Here is a 23,256-nt window from a genome sequence, read left to right as displayed (position 1 = left end):
AGTGGACAACGTGAACAACACATGTAACAACCTTAGCAACAACCTTAGCATTCAAGGCTACAGAGCAGACGCACTTTAATTGACATGTGTAATGAGCTGACATCAGCTTGTCAGCAGGGTAGAAAAGACTGCTGCAACACGAATTGTTCAGAGCAAGATGAAGTTTTGGACCTTTGAACACATTTAACATCCAACATCATAACAGGATATAAATGACAGACAATCACCCTGCTACATCATGAGAGAGGTGAACAATAGAAATAACATATTAAAGAAAACACTGATCTGCAACAAAATTCATACATTTTGCAAACTCTATAGAGCTCAGTGTTACCTTTAAATCTTTAAGAAGTAATCAACTCAGGCTGTGAACAGATGTCAGCATTTTATTAAATATTAAATTATAAAAACATTCTTTAGAAAGTTATGATTTCATTCTGTGCTGTCAGTAAATGTCACCACAAATCTCCATAGGACAGTTTGCTGATGATCTTTTTGCTTCTCATCTGTACGAGAACTACATGACAGTCAACCTCGTCATAAAATAGACCACTCCCTTCACCAAAAACCACAAACCTGTTGTCAGCCACAAGACAATTAATTTGTCATGGACTGAGCCAGGCCACTTTGCTTCTAAATTACTAATTATGCAGTCAACATCAAAGATCATCTGAAACAATAAGATGTTGCCTATTAAGGTCAATTAATGCACAGAATTAATTTATGTAGTTGACAGTAACCATAAGTTATTCTTACCTGAACAGTGATACTGTGGAAGGATTTCCAATGACATTAGGGAAGTTGTAACACAAAATAATGAGTATCCTACTGTGACTGTTCTAATGTAACACTGTTTTTGTAATCTGTAATTCATGTTACCGGCAATCTTATAGAATTCCTCTTTAATGTAGCAAATTGTTCTGTGGCCAGGGAAGGTGATGCAGATGTGTGCCAGTGTTTTTAATGCCAAATACACATTTCTGATGGAGCGGCAAATAATGCCTTTATTCAGATTTTCAGTATCTCCAAATGAATATAAGAACATGCCACCTGCAAAGAAACATAGTGCAACACAGATCATCTGTGGGATGTTGAGGGCGTAGCTCCGTGCTGTGCAGTGCTGAATTTAGGGACCCCACAGTCTGCACAAGTAACAGATGCCATCACCGGAAAATCAAGACCTCTCATGCAAGTAGTTTCGGGAAATGCCAACGGGTCTGACCTGTCCCGAAACTCTCTCTCACGTTGGAAAACTCTTCTCAGTATTAATGCTTCTTCATCTAACACGTCATCCAAAAAAGAGCACGCCATTGTGAAGGAAGAAACACACATGAATCGGACTTTATATATTGCCCTTGTGACTGACTTCATTGAAACCACCTTTGCAACTTCATTAACCATTTCTAATCATCTCAACAACTGCAATAATACACATATCCATCAAACCTCTGACAGCAATATGAACAGCAGTCTTCATAAACACGATATAACAATAGGCCTAACAGTAATAATGACTCACATGAATGATTATAAAAAATGATAATGGTTACAATTAAAATAATAGTAGGCCTACTTAATTGAATGACAATGTATCTGTGGTATTTTAATGCAGGCTATTTAAAACGAGGAAAAATACATACAGAAGACCATGGAAAAATTGTAAAACACATTTATTTGCGATCAGAGTGACAGCTGACTGAACTGATAAGGCACCAGGATCAAGCAAGCCTGGCTGTTAGCCTGGTCTGGAGCAGTTTTGTGCAGTAGCCCTCTGGTCAGCCAGGTGTTGTAAGGTTTCACTAACACAGGCCTACCACAGAAGTGGGATATAAACACCAACCAGAATAAAGGAGGATTATGTAAAATGTAAAAGACATAACATCACTGTTAAACTGTTAAAATACTGTAATGCCCAAAGGCGTTTATCCCATGTGGAGAGGACGTCTCTTTAGGACGTCTGCTCTCAACTAAAGCTCTCCCTTAAAGACAAAATTAAGCATTTTTATATAAAAAAATAAAAAAACTTCACATGCATATATGTAGATGTATTTTAAGGGTTTCTGAAGTCGGGTCCTTTTATTTGACATGGAAAAGACAACACCCTGTGACCGTCTGCTCAGAACAGTTTTTCAATCACAATTAGGATCTGATATTCATTAAAGGGAGAAACTTACACATGCATATCTGTATTGCAAACATGTGCACATGTCTGCTTAAAAGCAATTTCACTTGAATTTCATGATTTCAGTTTTATTTTTGTTTCATGATCACATTTTAAATTTTTCAGTACTGGAGGTTAGAATATAACAGCAAATCATCAGCCTCTACATACATCTGTAATACTGGACATAGATTATTCTAACATAAACATTAATCTAACACGAAGCTCTTGTTTATCCATATATATATTATGATGTTCATCAACTGCCCAACAAGGGCTGTTCTTTGCTCCTCCACTCTTTAAGGTTTCGAGTCCTCCCTCCCCTCACTGCAATTGCTGCATCCCATCTATGGACCACCTGCCTTGTCTTTTCTGTGAAAATGCAGGAAAATTGGTTTATGTCACACTTTGTTTACACAGTTAAATAACTACAATAAAAAAGGTTTTTGACTTACATATCTCCTCACAGCCCATACTGCAACGCCAGCAATAATGCCCACAATTCCAACACCAAACACAATGCCAACAACTTTGCCAACACCACTGTTTTCATGACCTGAAAGAATGTATGCAATATGTTGACATGAGAAGCATCAATATCTGTGCACTGTCTAACTTAATCAACTTAAGAAAGTTATTTCAAAGTGTGTCAAATGTTAACAATGAATCTTGAATGATTTTGTACAGTCAAAACTCAAAGAATACAACATTAGGTGCTTAATGGAATTGTAAAGAAGATATTCTAATGTTTTCTAGAGCAGAGGTGAAATTGTATATTTACTCACTGTAGTAGTAAATACTTACTGTATATGGACTCATCTAGCTCCTTTGTCCTGTTGCTCTGAACTTCTGTTTCATTTTCAGGGACTGTATAATAATGAGGGTGAAATTCAGACTCAAGACATTAAAGGATTTCACTGCAAAACACCATATGTCCATTTTAGCAAAGGGATATCTAATGCTCTCAGTAAACCCAATGTTTAGGTTTATGCTGTCATCAAAGGCAACTAAAAGACTCAGGGAAGGCCTCGCCAGTTACTGTGGCAGAGGTCAATGAGGTAGTTCAATAGCTCCATTGGCAAGATACCAGTGATGGATGAGATTTTCTCTGAGATGGATAACTTCTTGGTCAACACTTCTAACAATGGCACAGGTGGAGCAGAGTGCCTGTTAACTAGCAGAAAGCTAATGACCAGGTGCTTTGTGTGATCAGGGCCGTAGACAGGGTTTCTGTTTCGATTTAGAGTCAAGTGTGAAGTGGCTCAGATACAAGTCAGCACCTGCAGAGAGGCAATCAGGGCATTGACCTGCATTAAGGTAACTTGGTTACAGTCAGCTTTCACCGGTAAGCTGATTCATTAAATGTCATGTAAACGAGAAACCTGGTTTCCCAATCAGGGTAGGGGATTAGAGAAACCTGATTTCCCCTGGTGTATTTCTCCTGGATAATGCAGATTTCTGATATGTATACATGTAACCAGGTTTGTAATCAGCTTTTTACACATGACCATGTGCAGGACAAACACTTCAGACAGGGCAAGACAACAAGCTCTTAATGGCATAAGATGTAGTGTTGGTGAGGAACTGATGATTGCTTGAGTTCTTCTATGATTCACTTACCGGAGGGAGCGATGGTTGTACTTTGTGAGGCAGTTGGTGTGTTTGTTGTAGTTGTCGGCAGCATTGTGGTGGTTGGTTCTGCAAGTATCACAAACATAAAAATAATTGAAACATAAAATAATTGTGAAAAGCAGCAAAGGAAATGTAAATATGAATTTATGATTGGTTGAGCTGCTCTATAATTCACTTAATGAAGGGAGCAATGGTTGTACTTTGTGGGGTAGTTGGTGTGTTTGTTGTAGTTGTTGGCAGCGTTGTGGTGGTTGGTTCTGCAAGTATAACAAACATAAAAAAATAATTGTGAAAAGCAGCAAATGAAATGGAAATAAACATCGAGCTGACTCTACTCACCGTTTCTAACGTTTACAATCACACATTGAAGCTCTGAGTGATACTTGTTCAGGCTGAAAAATTAAATCAAGAGCGTTTTTTTAAACAAAATTAAATATTTGCACAAAATAAAACCAGGAAAATGCTGCTTTGTTAAGAGGTATCATTTCAACAGTTTGAATCTTGTACATCACAGAAATACTGATTAATGTACCTCCAAAAAATACTTTTACCTGTACTGGTATTAAGTTAAAGATTTGCCACTGTGAGAATAAGGAATTATGATGCACTCTTCATACTTACATTTTCATATTACACTTTAGCGAAACTATGCATATAATTTTAATTACATTAGATGACTACAGAGACAACAGACTGACTTGTTCACTGCCTGGACTACAAAGCAGATGGGATGGTTTTCTCCATTTTCCTTCTCTGATGTAGTCCAGTTCAAGAGGAACTGTCCCTCTGATCCAGTCTGCTTTACCATGCCATGCGGCCCACTGAAGAAAAGCTGTGAAACCCTTTAAAAACACAAGACACAGCATTCAGAGATAAATTAGACTTTATCAAAACATCAGAACTTGGTTGGCCAAGTGAAAGAAAACAACAAATGTTACGACTTGAAACCTTGCATTTATGGTAGATGTTACAGAGCACTTGAATAACTTGAACAAAAATGCTGCAAGGCCACAACAAAGTTGTCACATAGTATTATGACAGCATATGTGCGTTCAAGTTGAAGCTGTCATTGTGGAAGACAACTGGCAGGTGGTGATGCAGCTCACTTTCCTTGTCTCAAAGATAAAATTACAGGACTATTGCAGGAGTTTGAGCAACGCTTTGGTGAACTGGAGAAAGACTTCACAGTTTTTTGCTCGACATTCACCGTGAATGCCTCTGATCTGCCTGTCAACATCCAACTTGAAATAATAGACATGCAGTGTGACTCAGATTTGAGGGGCAAATTTGCCGCAGCTGGCTTGGACACATTTTATCGGTATCTATTGCCAGGTTACCCCAACTTGACAGCCCTTGCTGCAAAAGTGTTGTGCATGTTTGGAACCACATATCTTTGTGAACAGGTTTTCTCTGCAATGAACATCAATAAAACAAAGCTGCGCTCAAGGCTCATGCACAAGCACTTGAATAACATCCTGAAATTGGCTGCCACTCAGGATGTGACGCCTGATATTGATGCACTTGTGAAAGCTAAAAGATCCCAGGTTTCAGGAGCAAAATAAACAATAGGTGACCCCACTTAAAATGTTGCATGACACACTGCACCCTGATATAGTTCTGTGAAAATGATTGTCTTCTGTGGAAATTTAACAAAAGTGAACAATGTGTGATTTTCTGTAATAATATTAGTCACTTCAGTTCATAAGTTTGGTTGGTTGAAATTGTTGCACAATTTGAATGCACAGAGATACTGTAACAAGATCCTGAGGCCCATTGTTGTGCTATTTATCCACCGCCATTGCCTCATGTTGCAGCATGATAATGCATGGCCCTATGTTGCAAGGATCTGTACACAATTCCTGGAAGTTGTAAACATCTCAGTTCTTGCATGAAAACAGATTTGTGTATCAGAACTTTGTTTTTTCTTCTTTCCTCTCCCATTAATCATCTCACCACCCCTCAGATTTATCTGGTGACCCTTTGGAGGGACCCGACCCCTAGGTTGGGAACCACTGGACTAAACTAGCTAACTTTATATTAAGTAGTTGAAACTAGCTCCACCTCCAGCAGCTACAACAGTAACATGCTGCTCTAACACTGATGCTTCACTATTAATAATCTAATGATGTCATATATAATAATATATCAGTCAGAGGGACCAAACCACTACTTTTACTGCAATACTTTAACTACATCAAGCTCATAATACTTATGTACTTTTACTGCAATACTTTAACGACATCAAGCTCATAATACTTATGTACTTTTACTTGAGTGGGATTTTTCATGCAGGACTTTTACTTGTAATGGAGTATTTTTACATCGCTGTATTGGTATTTTTACTCAAATTAAGGATCAGAATACTTCTTCCACCACTGTTGTTACTCATACTGAAACACAATATTATTTTGCTTTTATCATTTGTGAGATTCTGTTTACTTACACCTTAAAAAGTGAGAGTCCTCAGACTCACTTTACACACTGCATGTGGCAAATAAAAGCAGTATGGCCTTAATCTGGTGTAATACATGTCTTCATATGAATATGTTTAACATGTCATTCCAATTCATAATATTACACCTTTAACAATACTTCACAATTAGTATATCTTATAAAAAAAAGGATGTGTGAATTTATGATGCCATTTTTTTACACATGTATCACATACAGGCACATGTTGTTTTCAGACATTCCACTTGTAATAAATTCACATGATACAGGGATTCAGGGAATTTCATGTGTTTCACATGTCTAACATAAGATATCTTGCGATAAATAATCCTGCTACATATAAAACAAATGTGGGTTACCACATGTTAAATAGCATTTCGTATGTGATGGATTTTCATACTATATATGGTATTTTTTGTAAATTTGTAAATGTAATGAAATGAAAATGTGAATTTCATGTGTGATTTTTGTTTTGTCTTCGGTCCACGTTCTCCTTTTTTTGTTTGTTTTTTTAGTTAGACATGTTATCTCAGCAAAAAGCATAGAAAGGTACTTGTTACATGCTTGGGTTGGTGTACAAAGCATGTGACTTTGCCACCAGGGACCGGATTCCTGTCCCATGCTTCAAGTCACAGTGTATTTTTAGCCTTTAGTCTTCTAATATTTAAATGGTTTTGCTTTTCACTCACTGGGACTTTGTTGCCTCTGCCTTGATGTTAATTTCCAGGGGCTGGTTGACATATGCGATCAGCTGCGCACCATTGGCTGGAGTTGGAGGCAGAAACCTGGGCAGATACTTTCCCTCTGTGCAGCATGGCACAGCAGTGTCCACTGAAATTGAGATAATCCAGGTGAAACAGGTGCGGACTATGTGTAGCACATTTATTTTTTGTGAGTGAAATGAAAGTTATTGAGTAGGTTTGTTTTCCTGCTAAGTAAATAAACTCTGTCTTCACTGAAAAAAAGTATAGTGAGAGATATCCTACCCATTAAAACAAATCTGATCGGTATTTTGCTGAGAGCATCACAGGGAGTTCTTGTTTCCACACCATCACTTTGAAAGAGGGAGATAGTGTGGCGGGGGAAGTCCTCCATCTCCAGCTGTACCGCATACGGACCTTCATTACTGCTGCTGGTGGAGTGAAATGATAAAGTACAAGTCTGAAAAGAGAGAAAATAGACAAACCATTGTCAGTTAATATAAGTTGTCTTTGTTTTGTACACATGATGACATCATTTCTGAAACGGTTCATATCCATTTTATAGTAAATCTTTTACCATCTGGCTCCTATTTTACAAACATCCACCTTCAGTCTCATTGTTCATTGTCAGGGAAGCATAAATGCAAAGACACGACGGCTTGCAGGTTTCACGGTTAAAGAAGAAAGTTAATGTAGTGTCAAGGTTCTTACTCTAACATCTGTTCAGCACCAAAATCACTTCTGGACGCTGTTACCCTTATCACACCTGGGCCACCAGGTTAATTGATAAGCCCCGCCCACTACCAGCCAGCCAAAAGGAGAGAAGGAACTACTAATGATTACTAAAGAGCAAACTGCCCAACCTAACAGTATTGTAAAATCATAATCTGATAAGTAACTATTAATTATAGTTGTGAATTAATATAGTGGAATAAAAAATAAAATACTTCCTTTTGAAATATATTATGGTAGAAGTACCTCACACTTGTTGTTAAGTACAATACTTCAGTAAATGTATATAGTTAATTTCCACTGATGTGTATACCACCAGATGTCATCAAAGTTTAATAAATAATACAAGAATATACATATATGTACCATGGTTTCCAATCTTAAAATGTCACATATAGTGCAGAGTGATTAATGCTGCAAATAACCTGAAAGTCTTGTAAATTTACAATCCATGATGTAAAAAAAAACAACTCACTGGTGAAATGGTCAGAACAGACGGTGGTGTGCAGGGATTACATTCTTCTGCTGCTGTATTTCCATATCTGCATTTCACCTCGTCTCCATCAGCGTCAAAGACCAACAGGTTGTAGTCTCTCTGACAGTTTGAAGGAACTCTAGCAAAGTAGTGAGAGACAGAGACATCAGAGGCAGCACAGTGTGTAACCTACTCACTTTGATAATGCAATGATTACAATGACCAAGCTTAAAATCACTTAAAGTATCTTGTCCAAAGTCACCCCAGGAAAGTATCATAATTTAAGAGAAAATGATTTGATGATAATGATATTTGATGTAATTAGCCCCAAAAGTCTGAAAAAGAAGATAAAGATATATCGTTTACATAGACTTTGATTCAGCATGTATGCTCTCACTGCTAAATGTGTTCTCTGTGAATAAAGGTCCGAAAATCTGATTAGGCCTATGTAGCTTAAGTGCATTTGCATTCTTGATTTTGACATTTTGTCACCTCACATTCCTCATCAATAAAAGACCTTGTTACAAACACGTCAGTTGTGAACAGAGTTGTTGCCTCACCTGTATTTCCTTAAAGGACAGGTTCACAATTTTTCAAGTCTTAAAACAACAGTTAGGTGTCCATATGAACACTGAAAGAGGTTTTGCACAAAATGCATTTAAGAGTTTGAGCTTATATGAGGCTTCAGCAGTCTGAGTTAGTCATATCAAGTGGATATCTGCCACATTTACAGTCTTTTTAGCATCAAATTCTCTCTTTGTGTTTCCTCAGACAGTGTTTCCCTGTTAAGCTGCGGTGGAAGTATATTAACAAAAAGAGAGACTGGCACTAAAAAGACTGTAACGTTGAAAGATATCTACTTGATATGACTCATTTGGACGCTGAAGCTTCATATTAACTTCAGATAAACTTTTAAATACATTTTTGCACAGAAGGAGGACTGTGGATTTTGTCCCCCATCACTTACATTGTAAGTGCATTATGAAGGAATCTTCTAATGGTCAGTATGAACAGGAGGAATGATTACAGCAAGAAAAAGACAGGTTTCACTGTTCATTTGGGTTCCTGACTGTTGATTTAATACAAAAATGAAAAATTGTGAACCTGTCCTTCAGATGATGCACTTCCTTGTGTATAATTCCAATATGCAGAGACATTATGACTGCAATTAATGTCTTTTTGACAAAGCTCACTTTGTTATTCCTATTATCATGTGAAACACTAAGGATTGTGTGGTGTTTATAGGTTGTCATTAATGACTTTTGGGAACTTTTGGGTTCCTGGGTTGTTGGGAATTTTATGGGAATTTATTATCGTCATTGAGACTATGGATCACTATCCTCAGCAGTTGGTAGAGAGCAAAAACAGAGTGAATATTGGACTTACGTTCACCAGGTGGACAGAAACACGACTCCAAATGAATGATAATGTTGCTCCATTACTGCTGGATGTGGAAATGGGCAACTGTTTTTGTTAGCTTTTTTTTGCCCTCTAGTGAGCTCTACTAAGCTTTAAACTTAAAAAAAGGTTTAAGTTTATTTGAGATTCAACCATCACATGATGCTATTTTTTTAATAGATTAACATTTTATTTTTTGTTAGTATTACTTTTTTGAGTGATATGTGTTCCTTGCAAAGTAACATGTTTCCTGGTTTTTGCTGTGAGGCAACATCACTTTGTGCCATAAAGTTATCAAACAGCTTTTACTCCAGGTCTGATGAGATAACGGGCAGTGTGCAGCCTGCCTGAGTCATTCTTATTTATTCACAGATATTATACGGATGTATAACAAAACTGAAAGCAGTGAAGAGGTTTACCGCAGGATTGGCAGGATGGTGGTCTGAGGCGAACTGTTTGGTTGGCCCATGTCGGACCGAATCCTCAGGTCCACCTTGGTTACAGCCCTCCACCTACTGATGCCATTTTTGAGACCATTCATCCAGTTGCCACTGTCCAACCTTTGATGGAATTTCATTGGAGGTGATGAGGTTATTTTCTAAGCCTGAATAAATCTATCAAAGTCTGTGACATAGTTCAGGTGGACAACTAGCACTGATACAGGCAAACATGAGTGTACCAATAGTTTGATGGATGACAAGGCTGATGGACTTGCATTGCTGATTGTCTGGTTGTGTGATGTACTGTGTGATATGATGTGTTACTAACCGCAGCTGAAACAGAGCATTGGTGGAAACCTGCCGAAACATGACTCCTTCCCTCTGACACCATATTTCAGCCTCCTGATCCACGATGTACAGTTCTACACTTTCAGTCCCACAGTCCCCGCTGACACATTTCCACAAGTCCTCATCTGTGCACGAGTGGAAGTTCAGCTTGTAGTGAAAGACCACCTGCAATATCATAACGATATGTCCTCTTATGACATTATAAATTACTCATATTGATGCAAGGATGGAACGTGCTGTGTTCACCCCCTATAGGATTTTAAAGGAGGATGTAAAAGGTTTGTAGTTTGTTTTCTAGAGGAGAATGTGGGCTGAGCTCAGCTTGGATCCATGTCAGTTAAGCTGAATTTATACTTATGCATCAGAAGGTTTTGGCGAGGCAAGCGAGCCTATGCATGTAGTACATGCGCCTCAGAAATGTGACTACCCATCAGTGACTATGAGGATACCACATGGACAACACATGGCAGGTTGAAGAAAGGCTCAGTAATCCTCTCCTTTTTAGATCTAACAAAGTCATCTCTACGTAGACTTTCTGCTATCTCTATCACAAAGTGAATACAATTATGTAAACATCACTTCAGCTATTAATTATTGCTCGTAATTGTACTACATACACCCCTATGCTCGTTCACCTACATGCAGCCTGAAGAAGCAGAATTAAAGCTTTAGGGTTCTGCCTAACCCAGCGTCAACTGGATCGTCATTTCTAAATTTCCCAAAAAATGACATCTGTTGACATTCAACTGACAAAGACCTCAAGCAACCGTAGTTACAGTTACAAAATAACCCAAAAACTGCCATCAGATTCTGATTCAAATATTGCTAAAGTCCAATTTGTGCATGGAAGTATGTGATGTCAGCTTTTCCCACATGAGCCCCGCTTACTTTACCAATGATATGAGCACAGACAACAAAAAACAAAAGCAAAAGTAAATACAGAAATTTTGGTGTTCATGGTGCTCACAATAAGAAGCTGATTGAGAAAATAAATTGTCAGTGCTTAATGTTTATTGTCATTACTGTTGTATCATTGTTGTGGACTCACTGCATACAATAGAATTACAGGATATAAATCTATCAACAAAAAATATTTAAACTGATATTCCCTTATATTTCCCAAATGGGAGGTCACAATTTTACAAGTCAATTTTAAGCAGAAGATTGATTGGTAATTTGTTACATCTTGTTTTATTTTGGTGTTTCCTGTTGATCCCTCTAGGTTGATGGGAAGGGTTAATGGGAAGTGAACACCTACCTATAAATCACTGGACTAAATTTCACCCAGTTTGGGTCAATATAGCACCAACACAACATTGGGTTAACTTTACCCAGCAGCAGTCTGTTACACACAACAAGCTTTACATAAAAACCACAAAACAATGTGCATATGACATTCAAAAGATACACAAGCTATTAACAATCAATAACAAACTGCGACATGTAAGTCTAAAATGAGTAGAGTAGATTATAACAAGCTTTAGTTTGGGTAAATAATCCAACAGTAACAGTAATAACTGAAACTGGGTCAAAACAACATCACCCCAGTACCGTGTTGGTACTATATTGATGCAAACCGGGTAAAATTATAACCCAGTGATTTTTAGTGTGTAGAACTTACACTTAATATATGTTTAAATAAGGCTTTGTGCTTCAGTGTCCATGCATTGTAATCTAACGAGGCTGGAAGGAGTTAAACAGTTCCACATATCAAATTGAAAAGATGTCACTGACAAATAATATTAGGTCAATAAGTGAAGTGACAGTTTTCCCAATATTGAGAAACTCCCTCCACTTTGCTGGACATGTTTATTTTATTATTTTGGCCACAGCAGAGAAAGGGAAGTAAAAGAAAACAGTACATTTACAGTAAACATTGCACTGTAGAGATAATATTAAGAAAATATATATTTAAGTGTGTTTGGAGGCTTATATCACTTAATCTATCGAGTAAATTTGTTGTATATTACCTTTAAGGAAATTAAGGTATATTAAGATTAAAACTGACAGCAAGACAACAAAAAATGAGAACAGGAGAGACAAAAAATAAAGACTGAGAAAGTAAAAAAACAACATAAGGTAGTAATTAAGAAGTACAATAAAATAATATATATATATTATATAATATAATTAGCAACAGCAACCTTGAAACAAAATTTAGGATTTATATCTGCAAAATTAAATGCAATGAAAAGGCCTGACACTGTTATCTTTGTTGTGGTTGTACCTACCCTGACAGATTCATCATCTTGACACATCCTGAATTTGGGGGTGAAAGTCATCACTGTCCCATGGTAATGAGAAGCCTGGGAGCCACAGAGCAGCAGCAGAGGCAGCAGCAGGGTGACAGTCATAGTGATATATAATCGTCGCTCTATACAGACAAACACCATACAAACAGACTCTCTCGCTCTCTGACTTAATATATCTCTTCAAATCTGAAATCAAACAATTAACCCAAAAGGAAGCTGTAACAATAACAATTTTCATGGGAGGACCCCTGAAGTTTTGAAGTCCTCTTCCTCCTTTACTTTCCCAACTTCACCACCACCCCTGTACTAATAACAATTAAGAAGAGACAAAGCAAGGAAGTGAGTGGAAAAGAAAGTAGTTCAACGGCGTTCATTAAACGTCTTGAAAGACACAGTACCAATGATTTAGCACTGAAATAGCTATAATACAATATATCTACAGTGTATAGGAGATAAGATGATAACTGGCCAGAAGGGAGGAAATAAAGAGGAAGCAAGAGACAACAAGCTTACTTTCACATTTGAAACTGACAGATTACAGCAATTACTCACATGAGTGCAAGATTTCACATATCAGTTTTGATCATGTTACATGCAATGAGTGGCTGGTGAATCAATTTCATAGCACTGTGAAGCACTTTGTAAATGAGAGAAATTGTTCTCACAATGGGAAACTGTGGTGTGGGTACACCCAAAATCACAAATGTATTGGGACCTTAAGACAAAGTATTAAAGTACCCAAAAAAGAAAAGCAGCATGTGAGAAACTCAATATGAAATGGTGAAATGATTATTAGCTTTTTTTCAGTTTTATAGATTTGTAATGTGGGTAATTTACTCTTTACTTCCTTAGAGAAATTGAAAAAAATATCAGGTGTGTAAAAGTCATTTTCGTCGCACCCTCATAAACTGAGAACCCTTTCTTCACATTAAAGTGTCAGTTTTGACTCCTCACAGAACCATCTCCTCACCTCCAGACTCTCCCGAAACTGTGTGGGACGAATCCCAAGTGGAATATATGACACTTACTAAGAACTGCTACATTCTTTATCAACTCAAGTTTCAGATGATACCGCATTAATTATCATAATGAAACCTCATCAATTTGTTTGATGAGTTTGGACAACTCTATCCATTCCAATTCTCCTTTCACTTTCAATTCTCATACATACACACACACCCACATTCCAAAGCACATCTTCCCCAGTTGTTTTTCACTCTGCTGTGACTTCAGATAAAGTAAGTCCAAACCTGTATCATGAGTTCAGTTAGGGCTTAGCTTGAATTTCTGTGTTCCTTAAAGCCAGAAGTTTGATTCAATGTTTCTTAAGTATATAACCATCTTGTAATCTATATATTATTAGTCACAAAGCAATGCCTGTCAACTGTATAATTAACTGTAAAAATAATTTAAGTTGTTCACGTTGTATAATGGATAGCCTCATTTTTGGGGGTATTTCCTGATTTCATTGTTATAAGAGTTCAGCACACAAAAGTTTCCGCTTGTTCCATTATCCAACTTGTACAAAGATTAGTGACAGAGGAAGTCAAACAGCTTGCCATGTTTGCATGCATGTTTTGAAGCATGTTGGCTGCCACTCAATTTAAGGAGAGCTACACTAAATAAATAAACAAATAGCCTAAATAATGAACATAATTCATAACTTCTTTTACACACTTTGGATATAAAACTATGAAATTGGCAAAACCAGCCTGGGGACACACTGAGCCGCTGCAGATATTAACATTATATACAGGTGAGTCCAACTTTATGTTTGTGGTCTTGTTGTGTGCATGACTTTATCGAGGTAACCTCTCCAACCAAACACAGTTTAAATTGTTTACCAGCCTACCACTGTAGCTAACTGTTAGCTTCAAAGGATAACCAACGCTAGCAATGCTAATGGATTTGTGGATAAACTCCCTGCTGAAAAAACCAGCACAGACCGGCTTAAGTTGGTTGCTGGTTTTAGCTGGTCTTAGCTGGTGTTAGGCTGGTTTAGTTGGTTTACCAGACTGGACAAGCTGGTGAGGCGGGTCTTGCTGGTTTGTCAGTATAGCTGGCCAGCTTGATATGGCTGGTCACTCAGTCAAGCTAAGCTAGTGTGTGCTGGTCAAGCTGATTGGCCAGCTGGCTGGCCGGACTGACCGGCAAAGCCCAGCTGGTAAGCTGGTCAAGCTGGTTAAGATGGTTTGATCTTTTATGTATAAACTCATTTATTGTTTTCCCCTCAAACCTATAACTGAGTGAATTCATAATGACCTATAGACCTGGTTTGTTCTGTTCTTTCTCTCAATAAAAGATTTTTTTAAAAAATTCAATTCATTTATTTTACTTTAAGTAAAATGTAATTGATCAATTTAAAATAATTATTTTAAATTAATTAAATAAATTAATCAATAAATAATAAATTAAATAAATAAATAAATAATAAATAAATTCATATAATCAAACAATTTAACAGTTTACTATAATTGAGGTGGCATATTCCATGTTCCATAGTTTATGTGCAGGAACTGTGGTTTTGATTGACCAATGCAGTGGTATTATTTAACAAGGCAATATACTGTGGCTGTGGCTCAGTGTGATGCATCATGGCTAAAAAAAAAAAAAAAAAATACAGTATATGAAACGCTACAGGGCTTTTAATTTGAAGCGAGGGCTTTTAATTTGAATCTGATATAGGAAGTGGCATTCGGCCGACCAATAGTGTAATGCCATCACTCAGTCACGTGACATTCGGTCGCTCGATAGTGTAACTCGGGCTGGCCCCGCTGTTGCCAGGCAAAAATCATCTCTGTGTTCAGGACATGCGTAGTGCGACATCTAGTGACGACGGTTGGCGGGCTTCTATTTTATTCACCGACAGCAAATTCACCGCCACTAACTGCCGACTGCTACTGCGGTAAGTGGCCCGACTTTTATCTGCCTATAATGTGACGTTCTCTTAATAAACCGTCCTACACTTATAATATCGATGTATTGTTTTTCTAAAGAAGGTAAAATCACATTCAGAGTGATCTAGCGTTAGATATGACCCTCGAGAATTAAGGCAATTTACAGTTTACTAACGTTAACGTTAACGTTAATTTGAACTCAGCTGTGTTCAGTGAATGTTTTAGCTAACGTTAACTGTTAGCTAGTACAAATTAACCTAGCTGACATACTATTGCACTCGACTTTATGCAGCCTCTCCCAAAATCAAAGGCGGTAATGTTATATCCCCTGAAAAACAGCAAGTTGTCTTTCTTTGTTGTATGGACGAATACAACGAATGAGATACAACAAGTTAGCTAAATTTGTCAGTTTCAGAGGTGCTGGTAGGCAGATTACCTTTGGCCAGAGCTAGGCTAACTGTCTTCCCTGGTTTCTAGTCTTTATGCTAAGCTAAGCTAAGCTAACCAGCTGCTGGCTCCAGCAATACAATTAACGTACAGACATGAGAGTGGTATTATATTGATCTTCTCAACTAACTGGTGAATAAGCATATCTCCCCCAAATGTCAAACTATTCCCTTTATTGTGTTATTAAATGAATTTGAAGGACACAAACAAAAAAAAAAATTAAAAAGCAATTGTCTAATCAAGTTCAAATTTGAATGTAAGTTACAATTTACAGTTTTGGACCTGGGAACCATAGTTTAAATTCTAGACTAGGTAGACTAATCTGCATGATGGATGACTATATATACTGTACAAGTGTGCACCCTTGTTTTGCCATACCATTATATTTAACATGTGTCTGTCATTTTCTGCGGGCCCACTGACAGTCAGACCCCTACTGTGCCTTTTATGGAGTGGATGGCACCACCTGCCCCATCTTACTTCAGCCAGATAGACGACTTTTGTCCCCATCCTCTTGGAAGGAGCCACTCTGCACCGCCATGGCACCAGAACAGTCTGACACAGAGAAGGTATCTTTACAACAGGTCTATATTTTTGTGTATTATTGTTGTTTAGAGGCAGAATAATTAAATGAACAATCATGAAATGCTACTTTTTATAATGATTGATATGTGATCATATCTCTAGCAAAATTATTTCTATCAGGTTTAAACACTGTGTTTCATACTATGATTGTACACAGGCTGAGATATGTACAACTCTTAGCACCCTGTATGAGGTCATCAGCAGCAACAGCAGTCCTGCAGTAAGATTCATAACCAGCAGGTAAACTCTGCATATTCACAAAAACACATTTTTACAAACATGATGGCTGTTTAGGTGGGTTTTTTGTTGTTTTTGGGTGATACTATGTAAATACTAGACTCTTATATCTTAGTATTAAAATGTCCAGAGTCTCTCCAAATTTATTTCTTGGAACCTTAAAGAATATAGTTTATTATATTGTACTTTTTAGAACTTTCTATCATAGCGTACAGAGTCTTGAATTTAAGAAAGCAAAGACAGTCTATAGATCGGTTGTGTTTAACTGGCTACATCCTAAAAAGATGGATTTTGGACTTTTAAAATCTCCAACCTCTAGGTGCTGCTTTATCCCAGTGCCCTGACTGGGAGTGCTGGCCAGTGTTTTGAAGTCATTGAAGAGAGAGGGGGGTCCCCTAGGGGAGAACCAACTCCACAGGTTGGCACCACTGTCGAATACCACTAGTGTATTTCATTGAATTAAAAATGTATATGTTTGTTTTGGAAAGTAATTTCTTTGTACAGAAGCAAAAGTATTTTAATAGTTAATTGGATAACTTGGTTTGGATCATTTCATGTACATCAGCCTGGCTAGTCTGTGATCGCTTTATACTAAAGGGACAAGAAGGGTTAAAAGAACAATGCTGGAAGATGCTCAACAATTACTAGTGTCCTTTCTTGAACCTGACATGTTGTCAGGTTCCAGCTTGATAGGTACTGCTCCAGGCTGACGTAGATGTCTGATCCAGAGGCTCCTGACCTTTAATAAATAAAAGTAAATAAAATAAAATAAAGTAAAAAAGACTAGAAAACCTATTTCATGATAAAACTTTTACTCATTTCTAAAACATGTTTTGTTTTCATCTATTTCAGGTCATAGGGTGTCATGTGTGGCCTCTATGTCAAGGAGTTAGCTGTGGCCATTTGGGGACAGATACCCTGAAAACAAGGAGCCCAACCACCAAGGGGGAGGCCAAACACCCCTTGACCCCGACAGAATTGAAGTCACTGAGAGGTATGTTTACTGATGAAAAATTTGGATTATCATTATAAGAATTATGTTCCATCAGTGGACCAATCACATCATGAGTGACAGAGATAATTATGCATTGATCCCACATGTCTAAGCTTCATACTGATTTTTTTAAAATTCAAACTGAGATTACACATAATGTGCAGTAAACATTTCAGTGCAAGAGCTGCTCTAATAAACTTACAGCTGTTTTACATGTGCACAGAGTCACAGTGTTATAACAGAGGGACATGCAGAGGTTTTATTGTGAGCTGAGGCTGAATTCACGCTGTGTAATATTTGTTCGTTCAGAGAAATGATTGATGAGGATGAAAGTAGCCTTCTACCAGAACATCTTACTGTAATAAATCTTGAAGAGTCAGGGTAAGATTGCCAGTATTAGTAGGTCACTTCATAACATATCTGGCATTATCAATAAACACATCATTCACCTGAATGACTAACTCTTGAAGTATCCAGTATGCACACTTAGTGACGTTGCATTCAGGATTATGCAAAATAAAGCAGAGTTTTGGAAACATTAAGTCTTAAATCCAATCAAAGGTTGCAAATTATATTCGCTGTTTAAAGTTCCTCAAATTTCATAAAACTATATCAGCACATTCCCTTTCTCACTGTCTATAGGATGGTGAAGTAACAAAACACTAAAGTAGTGACTGTTATGAGCCACTGAAGAGCTTAGCTTGTTAGCAGGAAAGAGTGGATGAAAATTTCAACAACAAAAAGAGAGTATAACTTTTATTTATTTTGAAAAAGACAGAGGTCATATGACAAAAACAAGATGATGAGGAATTAATACATCTGTACATCAACTGTACAAAGATTAACCATCTCTTATAACCATCTTCTACATTAAAAAGTTTTTGTTGACATTGTCAGAGAGGTGATAATTCTACTTTTTACATGAGGTTGTAGTGGATGGTGGTCGTCACACATCACACCTTTCCAACCTCACAGTTGTTGAATCCAACAATTCAACTATTTCTAGAACTTTTTTTAAGCTTTTTGGTGTCGCATGACAGTAAACTGAATTATTTGGGGATTTGGGACTGTTGATCAGACAAAACAAGACATTAAAATACATCAGCTTGGACTCTACTGAAAAATGGCATAAAGACATAGGCCATATAGGTTGTCGCCGAGGGCGCCACGCTGTCTGATGGGCACTGGTCGGCCTCAAAGAAAAATAAACATACTGTGCGCAAGCCCGGACTGACATCGGGAGCACCAGGACTTTTCCTGGTTGCCTGGCCTGCTAAATGGCCCAGCAGGCCTGCTGCAGGCCGCAGATTTTTTTTTTTTTTATGACCCTGAACTGCCCTGCATGCTGTGACAGCTAGGCATGATAGAAAAAGAGAGAGAGAGAGAATAGATGGCAGTTACACTTTGCATTTGTCAGCAAGTGCATTTAGTGTGGCTAAATGACTTAGCAGCAAATGGACAGTGGAAAAAAGAGGAAGAGTGGAGCAGAGAGAAAAAGAGAGAAAAAAAGAAAGGTAAATGAACGTGCTAGCTAACATTTGCTACGTAACTAACATAGCTAATGTTACCGATGCGTCATCATTGTCCCGTCAATGTTAAAGCAGTCAACATGTTAGAGCATAATACCCTACTAAAATACTAAATACTGAATTTCACCAGAATGCAGGAAATCAAGTCTTTGTAACTAAAATTTTCCTAGAGGGGGACCCCCAGACCTCCCGCTTAAAAAGTGGCCTGGCTGGAGCTATATTTCACACTATATTTCCCGGCGTGAATAATTTTCCCAGTCTGGCCCTGACTGTGTGCACTGAAAAACAGGGATGATGCATCACAGACAAAGTCTGTGAGGAGATGTCAAGAGGCAGATATTCACATTTTATTTCATAATGTAAAGGTCCAAACCTTCAGGTGCACAAGGAAGAAAATGGAGATAAGAGGAGGAAAAGAAAGCCCAATATAGAGGTATGTTGTCTTATGTTAGCAATAAAATGCCGTTTTGTGTGTAGACGTTTCATTTGTAGCAGCTAGCTAGCGAAGTAGCAATAAAGCTAATGCTAGACAATGATGCTACGATAGCTGCTGGACTCAGATAACGTTACAAAATGAAGGATATGAATCTAAATGGCAAGTCAGTAGCAGCTGTCTGGATAACTGCTCCTTCCTACAACGTAAGGCATTGTGCTGAAATTTCAGACCAATGTCAGTGATAATGACTAACACTATATCCATAAAAACGTAGATTTCTGCACTTGGTTGCACTAGCTATGTGTCAGCTTGTATGATCCACTTGGTATTGTAGCACATTGTAGTAAGCTAGATCAATATTGAAATATCATATCAATAAATTAAGTCTATACTGGATTACTGTGTTGTAAAATGGCAGCAATTCATGAAAAAATGACGCTGTGTGGCAGAAAAACTGCTGTTTTACGATCAGTGAGTTCTGTGACATGTTATGATTGACACCTACCCCAGAGACGTGTGTAAATATTTAGTTATGTTGTAACTTATCTCTGTGGTGCAGGATTTTATTTTAGTGATGCATAAATCACAACTTAGTAATAATTTATGTTATAACTAAGTTTGAACTTAAACACAGCTGTTGCAACAGGCTGCAGCACTTATTTGTCGTTAGCTACATGCGTTTGCCGTTAGCTACATGTGTTTGCTTGTAACAGGCTGATATCTACTCTATAATTGTCCAGATGCTCTCAGGAAACATCTGCAGAAGCCTCCAGCTGCTGGAGAAGTTACATCTGATCTCCCATCCACACCAAACTCTGAAGCAGGTACGTTCAGCCAGTTATTTGTGGTCGCTGTGTAATTGATAATACACTGTTATGTTGTCATTATTATTATTATTATTATTATTATCATTATTATTATTATTATTATTATTATTGACTGTTACAGTTATGCCTTGTTACTAATTAAATGTAGGTCTTAGTCAAATTAAATATAGTTTATTTGTACGGTGCTACTTTATACGCAGTAGAATGAGACAAAGGACTTAGTGCAGTGGTGTAACAGTCTGGATGTTCTGTATGTTTAAACACAGCTGCAGCTCAAAAACATCTAACATCATATCAAACACTGCAGCAGATGAGCTCTGTTAATTGTATGTTACAGCTGCAGTTATGTAACTAATGTTAATATGGACAAATCCAGACACATTTCTGCTATAATTCTGTCAAATATATCAGTTATGAACGTACATCCTGTACATCTGAGTCAAAGATGAAACTGGGTTTTCAAGCACCAAAAAACTATCCTACAACTTAAAATTTCTTCTTTGTTCAGGACATTAGAGTGTATATTGTTTAACTTAATATTATTTAACTTAAATTAATATTTTTTTTTTAGTAAAAAATGGTAATCAACCTACATTTTTACTCTGATTTCTTAACAACGACCCCTAAAATGTCATTCAGTGTAGTAAAATTGATAATACAAAAAAATCTTGTATGGCACAAGAAAATGGATGTATATGGTTTATAAAAGTACTATATTTAAGCACTTCATTGAAACTCAAAAAAAACCCAAAGTGAAATCTGTTTAAAATACAATATTATTTAGTTTGATTATATATTTTTGCATATATTTTAATAAACAAAATTCATTATTAGCATATTGCTTGATTTTTGTATTAGTATATGCATTACACTGAATGACCACAACTTCTTACACTGAATGACGCTTTGTTAAAAAACCAATGTAAAATTCTACCATCAGTGCCACTATTGTTGTAATATTATCATCATTAGACTACACTATTCAGAATCCTGAATAAATTACATTTTATTTTACAATTTTATTGAACAATGAATGTGTGGTAAAATGCTGTTATCAGAACAATTGGCATAAGATAGCACTTTATGTTGCTTAGTGTAATAAAACATGTTGAAAAAGTTAGAGACTTAAATCAAGAATGTTTAGAGGTATAAATTATTGCACAGAAAATAAAATGTTGATTCAGTAAATCTCTTTCAATGTGCATAACAGGTAGGCAAACAATGCCTTAATAAATTTCAAACGTATATGGCTACTCAAAATACTTAATCATATTTTACAGGCAAACACTAAGCCACCTATATCAAACAATGACCTTGACCTACAAAGTTAATTACAGTTATCTAAAAGAATACATGTGTTTAGATTTGTATTTTCATTGTACCACAGGATGAAAAGATGAAAATATCTAATATTTATTATTTTATTTTTTTTATAAATAGGTCTTCAGGGGTCCTTTTGATGATGTCACAGATTGTCACATGACTATCAGTTTGTGATATGATTTCAAAATGGCTTCTTGATCTCATTACACTGAATGACCTCAAATGAACCGAATATTTGGGACAAAAGTCCCCTGATGATTTTAATATCAAAACAATATGCAAAATCCTTTTAATACAACAATAGTGGCATTCATAAAAATATGCCTAGAAAGTGAAAGTGTACTTTTATTTAGAATTTTATATATTTAGTTAAAAATGTAATAGTGATATTGAAGTTGGGACCATTACACTGATTGACAATTTTGCACTTCATGACATTATTTCATACATATATTTCCACTTCATTTTCTTCAAATATAAGTGAAATGATAAAGTAGACAATATAGTTTAACTTAATATGTTATAAATGTATTTACTTCTCTTTTTTGTTAATTTAATGTATCCGGAATGTAATTTAATGTAATGTAACCAAAAAAAAGGCTCGTCTGGTCTTTGACCCATCTGGAATGTTTTGTCTATTTGTCCACAAATGGATGCTGGGGAATCTATTTTTATCATATCAGTACTTTGGCCAAAACTTCATTTTTCATTTTCTAACCCTTAACAATGACAGAAAGCCATTTTCATTTTCAGTCATTAATTCATTCATTTTCTTCATTCATTTTTAGGCAGTATCGCCACCTACTGGATCTTTTTTTTTTTTTTTAATTCAAATGAGCTACAACTACACTGAACTATGGGTCCATTTAAGAAAGTTTCAAGTCAAATACCAATATGATCTATTATTAAATGGTTTCTTACATATTTGCATTGTCATGGTGACACTAGTGCAATAAAATATATTGAATCATAAATATCATTTCTATATTAAGAACAGGAACATAGCTAACTTAAATACTAATCATTGTTAGACTGTTAGTTCTCTACAGGACACATTAAAGCTAAAATAACTTATTCCCATCAAAAATAATTTAAACCTGGAAACTTGACCTTTTTTCACTCATGTAATTGAACAGTTCTGGTCAACTGTTATCTATAATTTATGCTTTAGATGTGTTTATTGCCTGATGTGTTGTAATTTATGAATCATTGTGTGTTCTTACTGAAGGATTAATAACTATATTTGCTTGTATGTTTAGATTTGCCTGCAGGTGAAGGAACAACAAGCACAACATTCACTGCTACTCTACAGCCTGCAGACACCATCAACTGGAACAGATCCTGAAGTATGTGAGTCCATCAAGGCAGCAGCTATAGATCCTGTCTGATAT

At 36.6% G+C, this 23,256-nt stretch overlaps 2 protein-coding genes and 1 long non-coding RNA gene across 4 annotated transcripts in view; 1 reads left to right on the top strand and 2 right to left on the bottom strand.

The window, feature by feature from the left end:
• The window catches only part of LOC137174193 (zinc finger protein 850-like), a 343,824-nt gene that overhangs the window by 288,646 nt on the left and 31,922 nt on the right, over positions 1-23,256 (bottom strand). The gene's annotated exons all lie outside the window — the stretch shown is intronic.
• LOC137174198 (uncharacterized) lies at positions 1,654-12,827 on the bottom strand. Of its 2 annotated transcripts, XM_067579369.1 has the most exons (13): positions 12,570-12,826; positions 10,319-10,503; positions 9,970-10,110; positions 8,153-8,291; positions 7,231-7,405; positions 6,934-7,075; positions 4,492-4,635; positions 4,133-4,185; positions 3,994-4,050; positions 3,782-3,859; positions 2,966-3,028; positions 2,617-2,717; positions 1,654-2,533 (listed from the first exon to the last, which is right to left on the bottom strand). In XM_067579369.1, exons 1-13 carry the CDS (start codon positions 12,729-12,731, stop codon positions 2,486-2,488), a joined length of 1,488 nt encoding a protein of 495 aa, XP_067435470.1. In that variant the 5' UTR covers positions 12,732-12,826; the 3' UTR covers positions 1,654-2,485. The 2 variants fall into 2 exon arrangements, with proteins under 2 accessions (XP_067435470.1, XP_067435471.1); XM_067579370.1 differs by lacking the exon at positions 3,994-4,050 and having other exon boundaries at positions 12,570-12,827.
• On the top strand, positions 15,030-23,194 carry LOC137174217 (uncharacterized). The gene is made up of 7 exons (XR_010925310.1): positions 15,030-16,503; positions 16,677-16,759; positions 17,076-17,174; positions 17,609-17,750; positions 19,645-19,712; positions 20,456-20,539; positions 23,125-23,194. It is a non-coding gene; the product is annotated as an uncharacterized lncRNA (long non-coding RNA).

This window comes from Thunnus thynnus, chromosome 22, assembly GCF_963924715.1.
Source record: "Thunnus thynnus chromosome 22, fThuThy2.1, whole genome shotgun sequence".
Lineage (NCBI taxonomy): Eukaryota > Metazoa > Chordata > Actinopteri > Scombriformes > Scombridae > Thunnus > Thunnus thynnus.
This window is presented reverse-complemented; position numbering and strand designations above follow the sequence as displayed.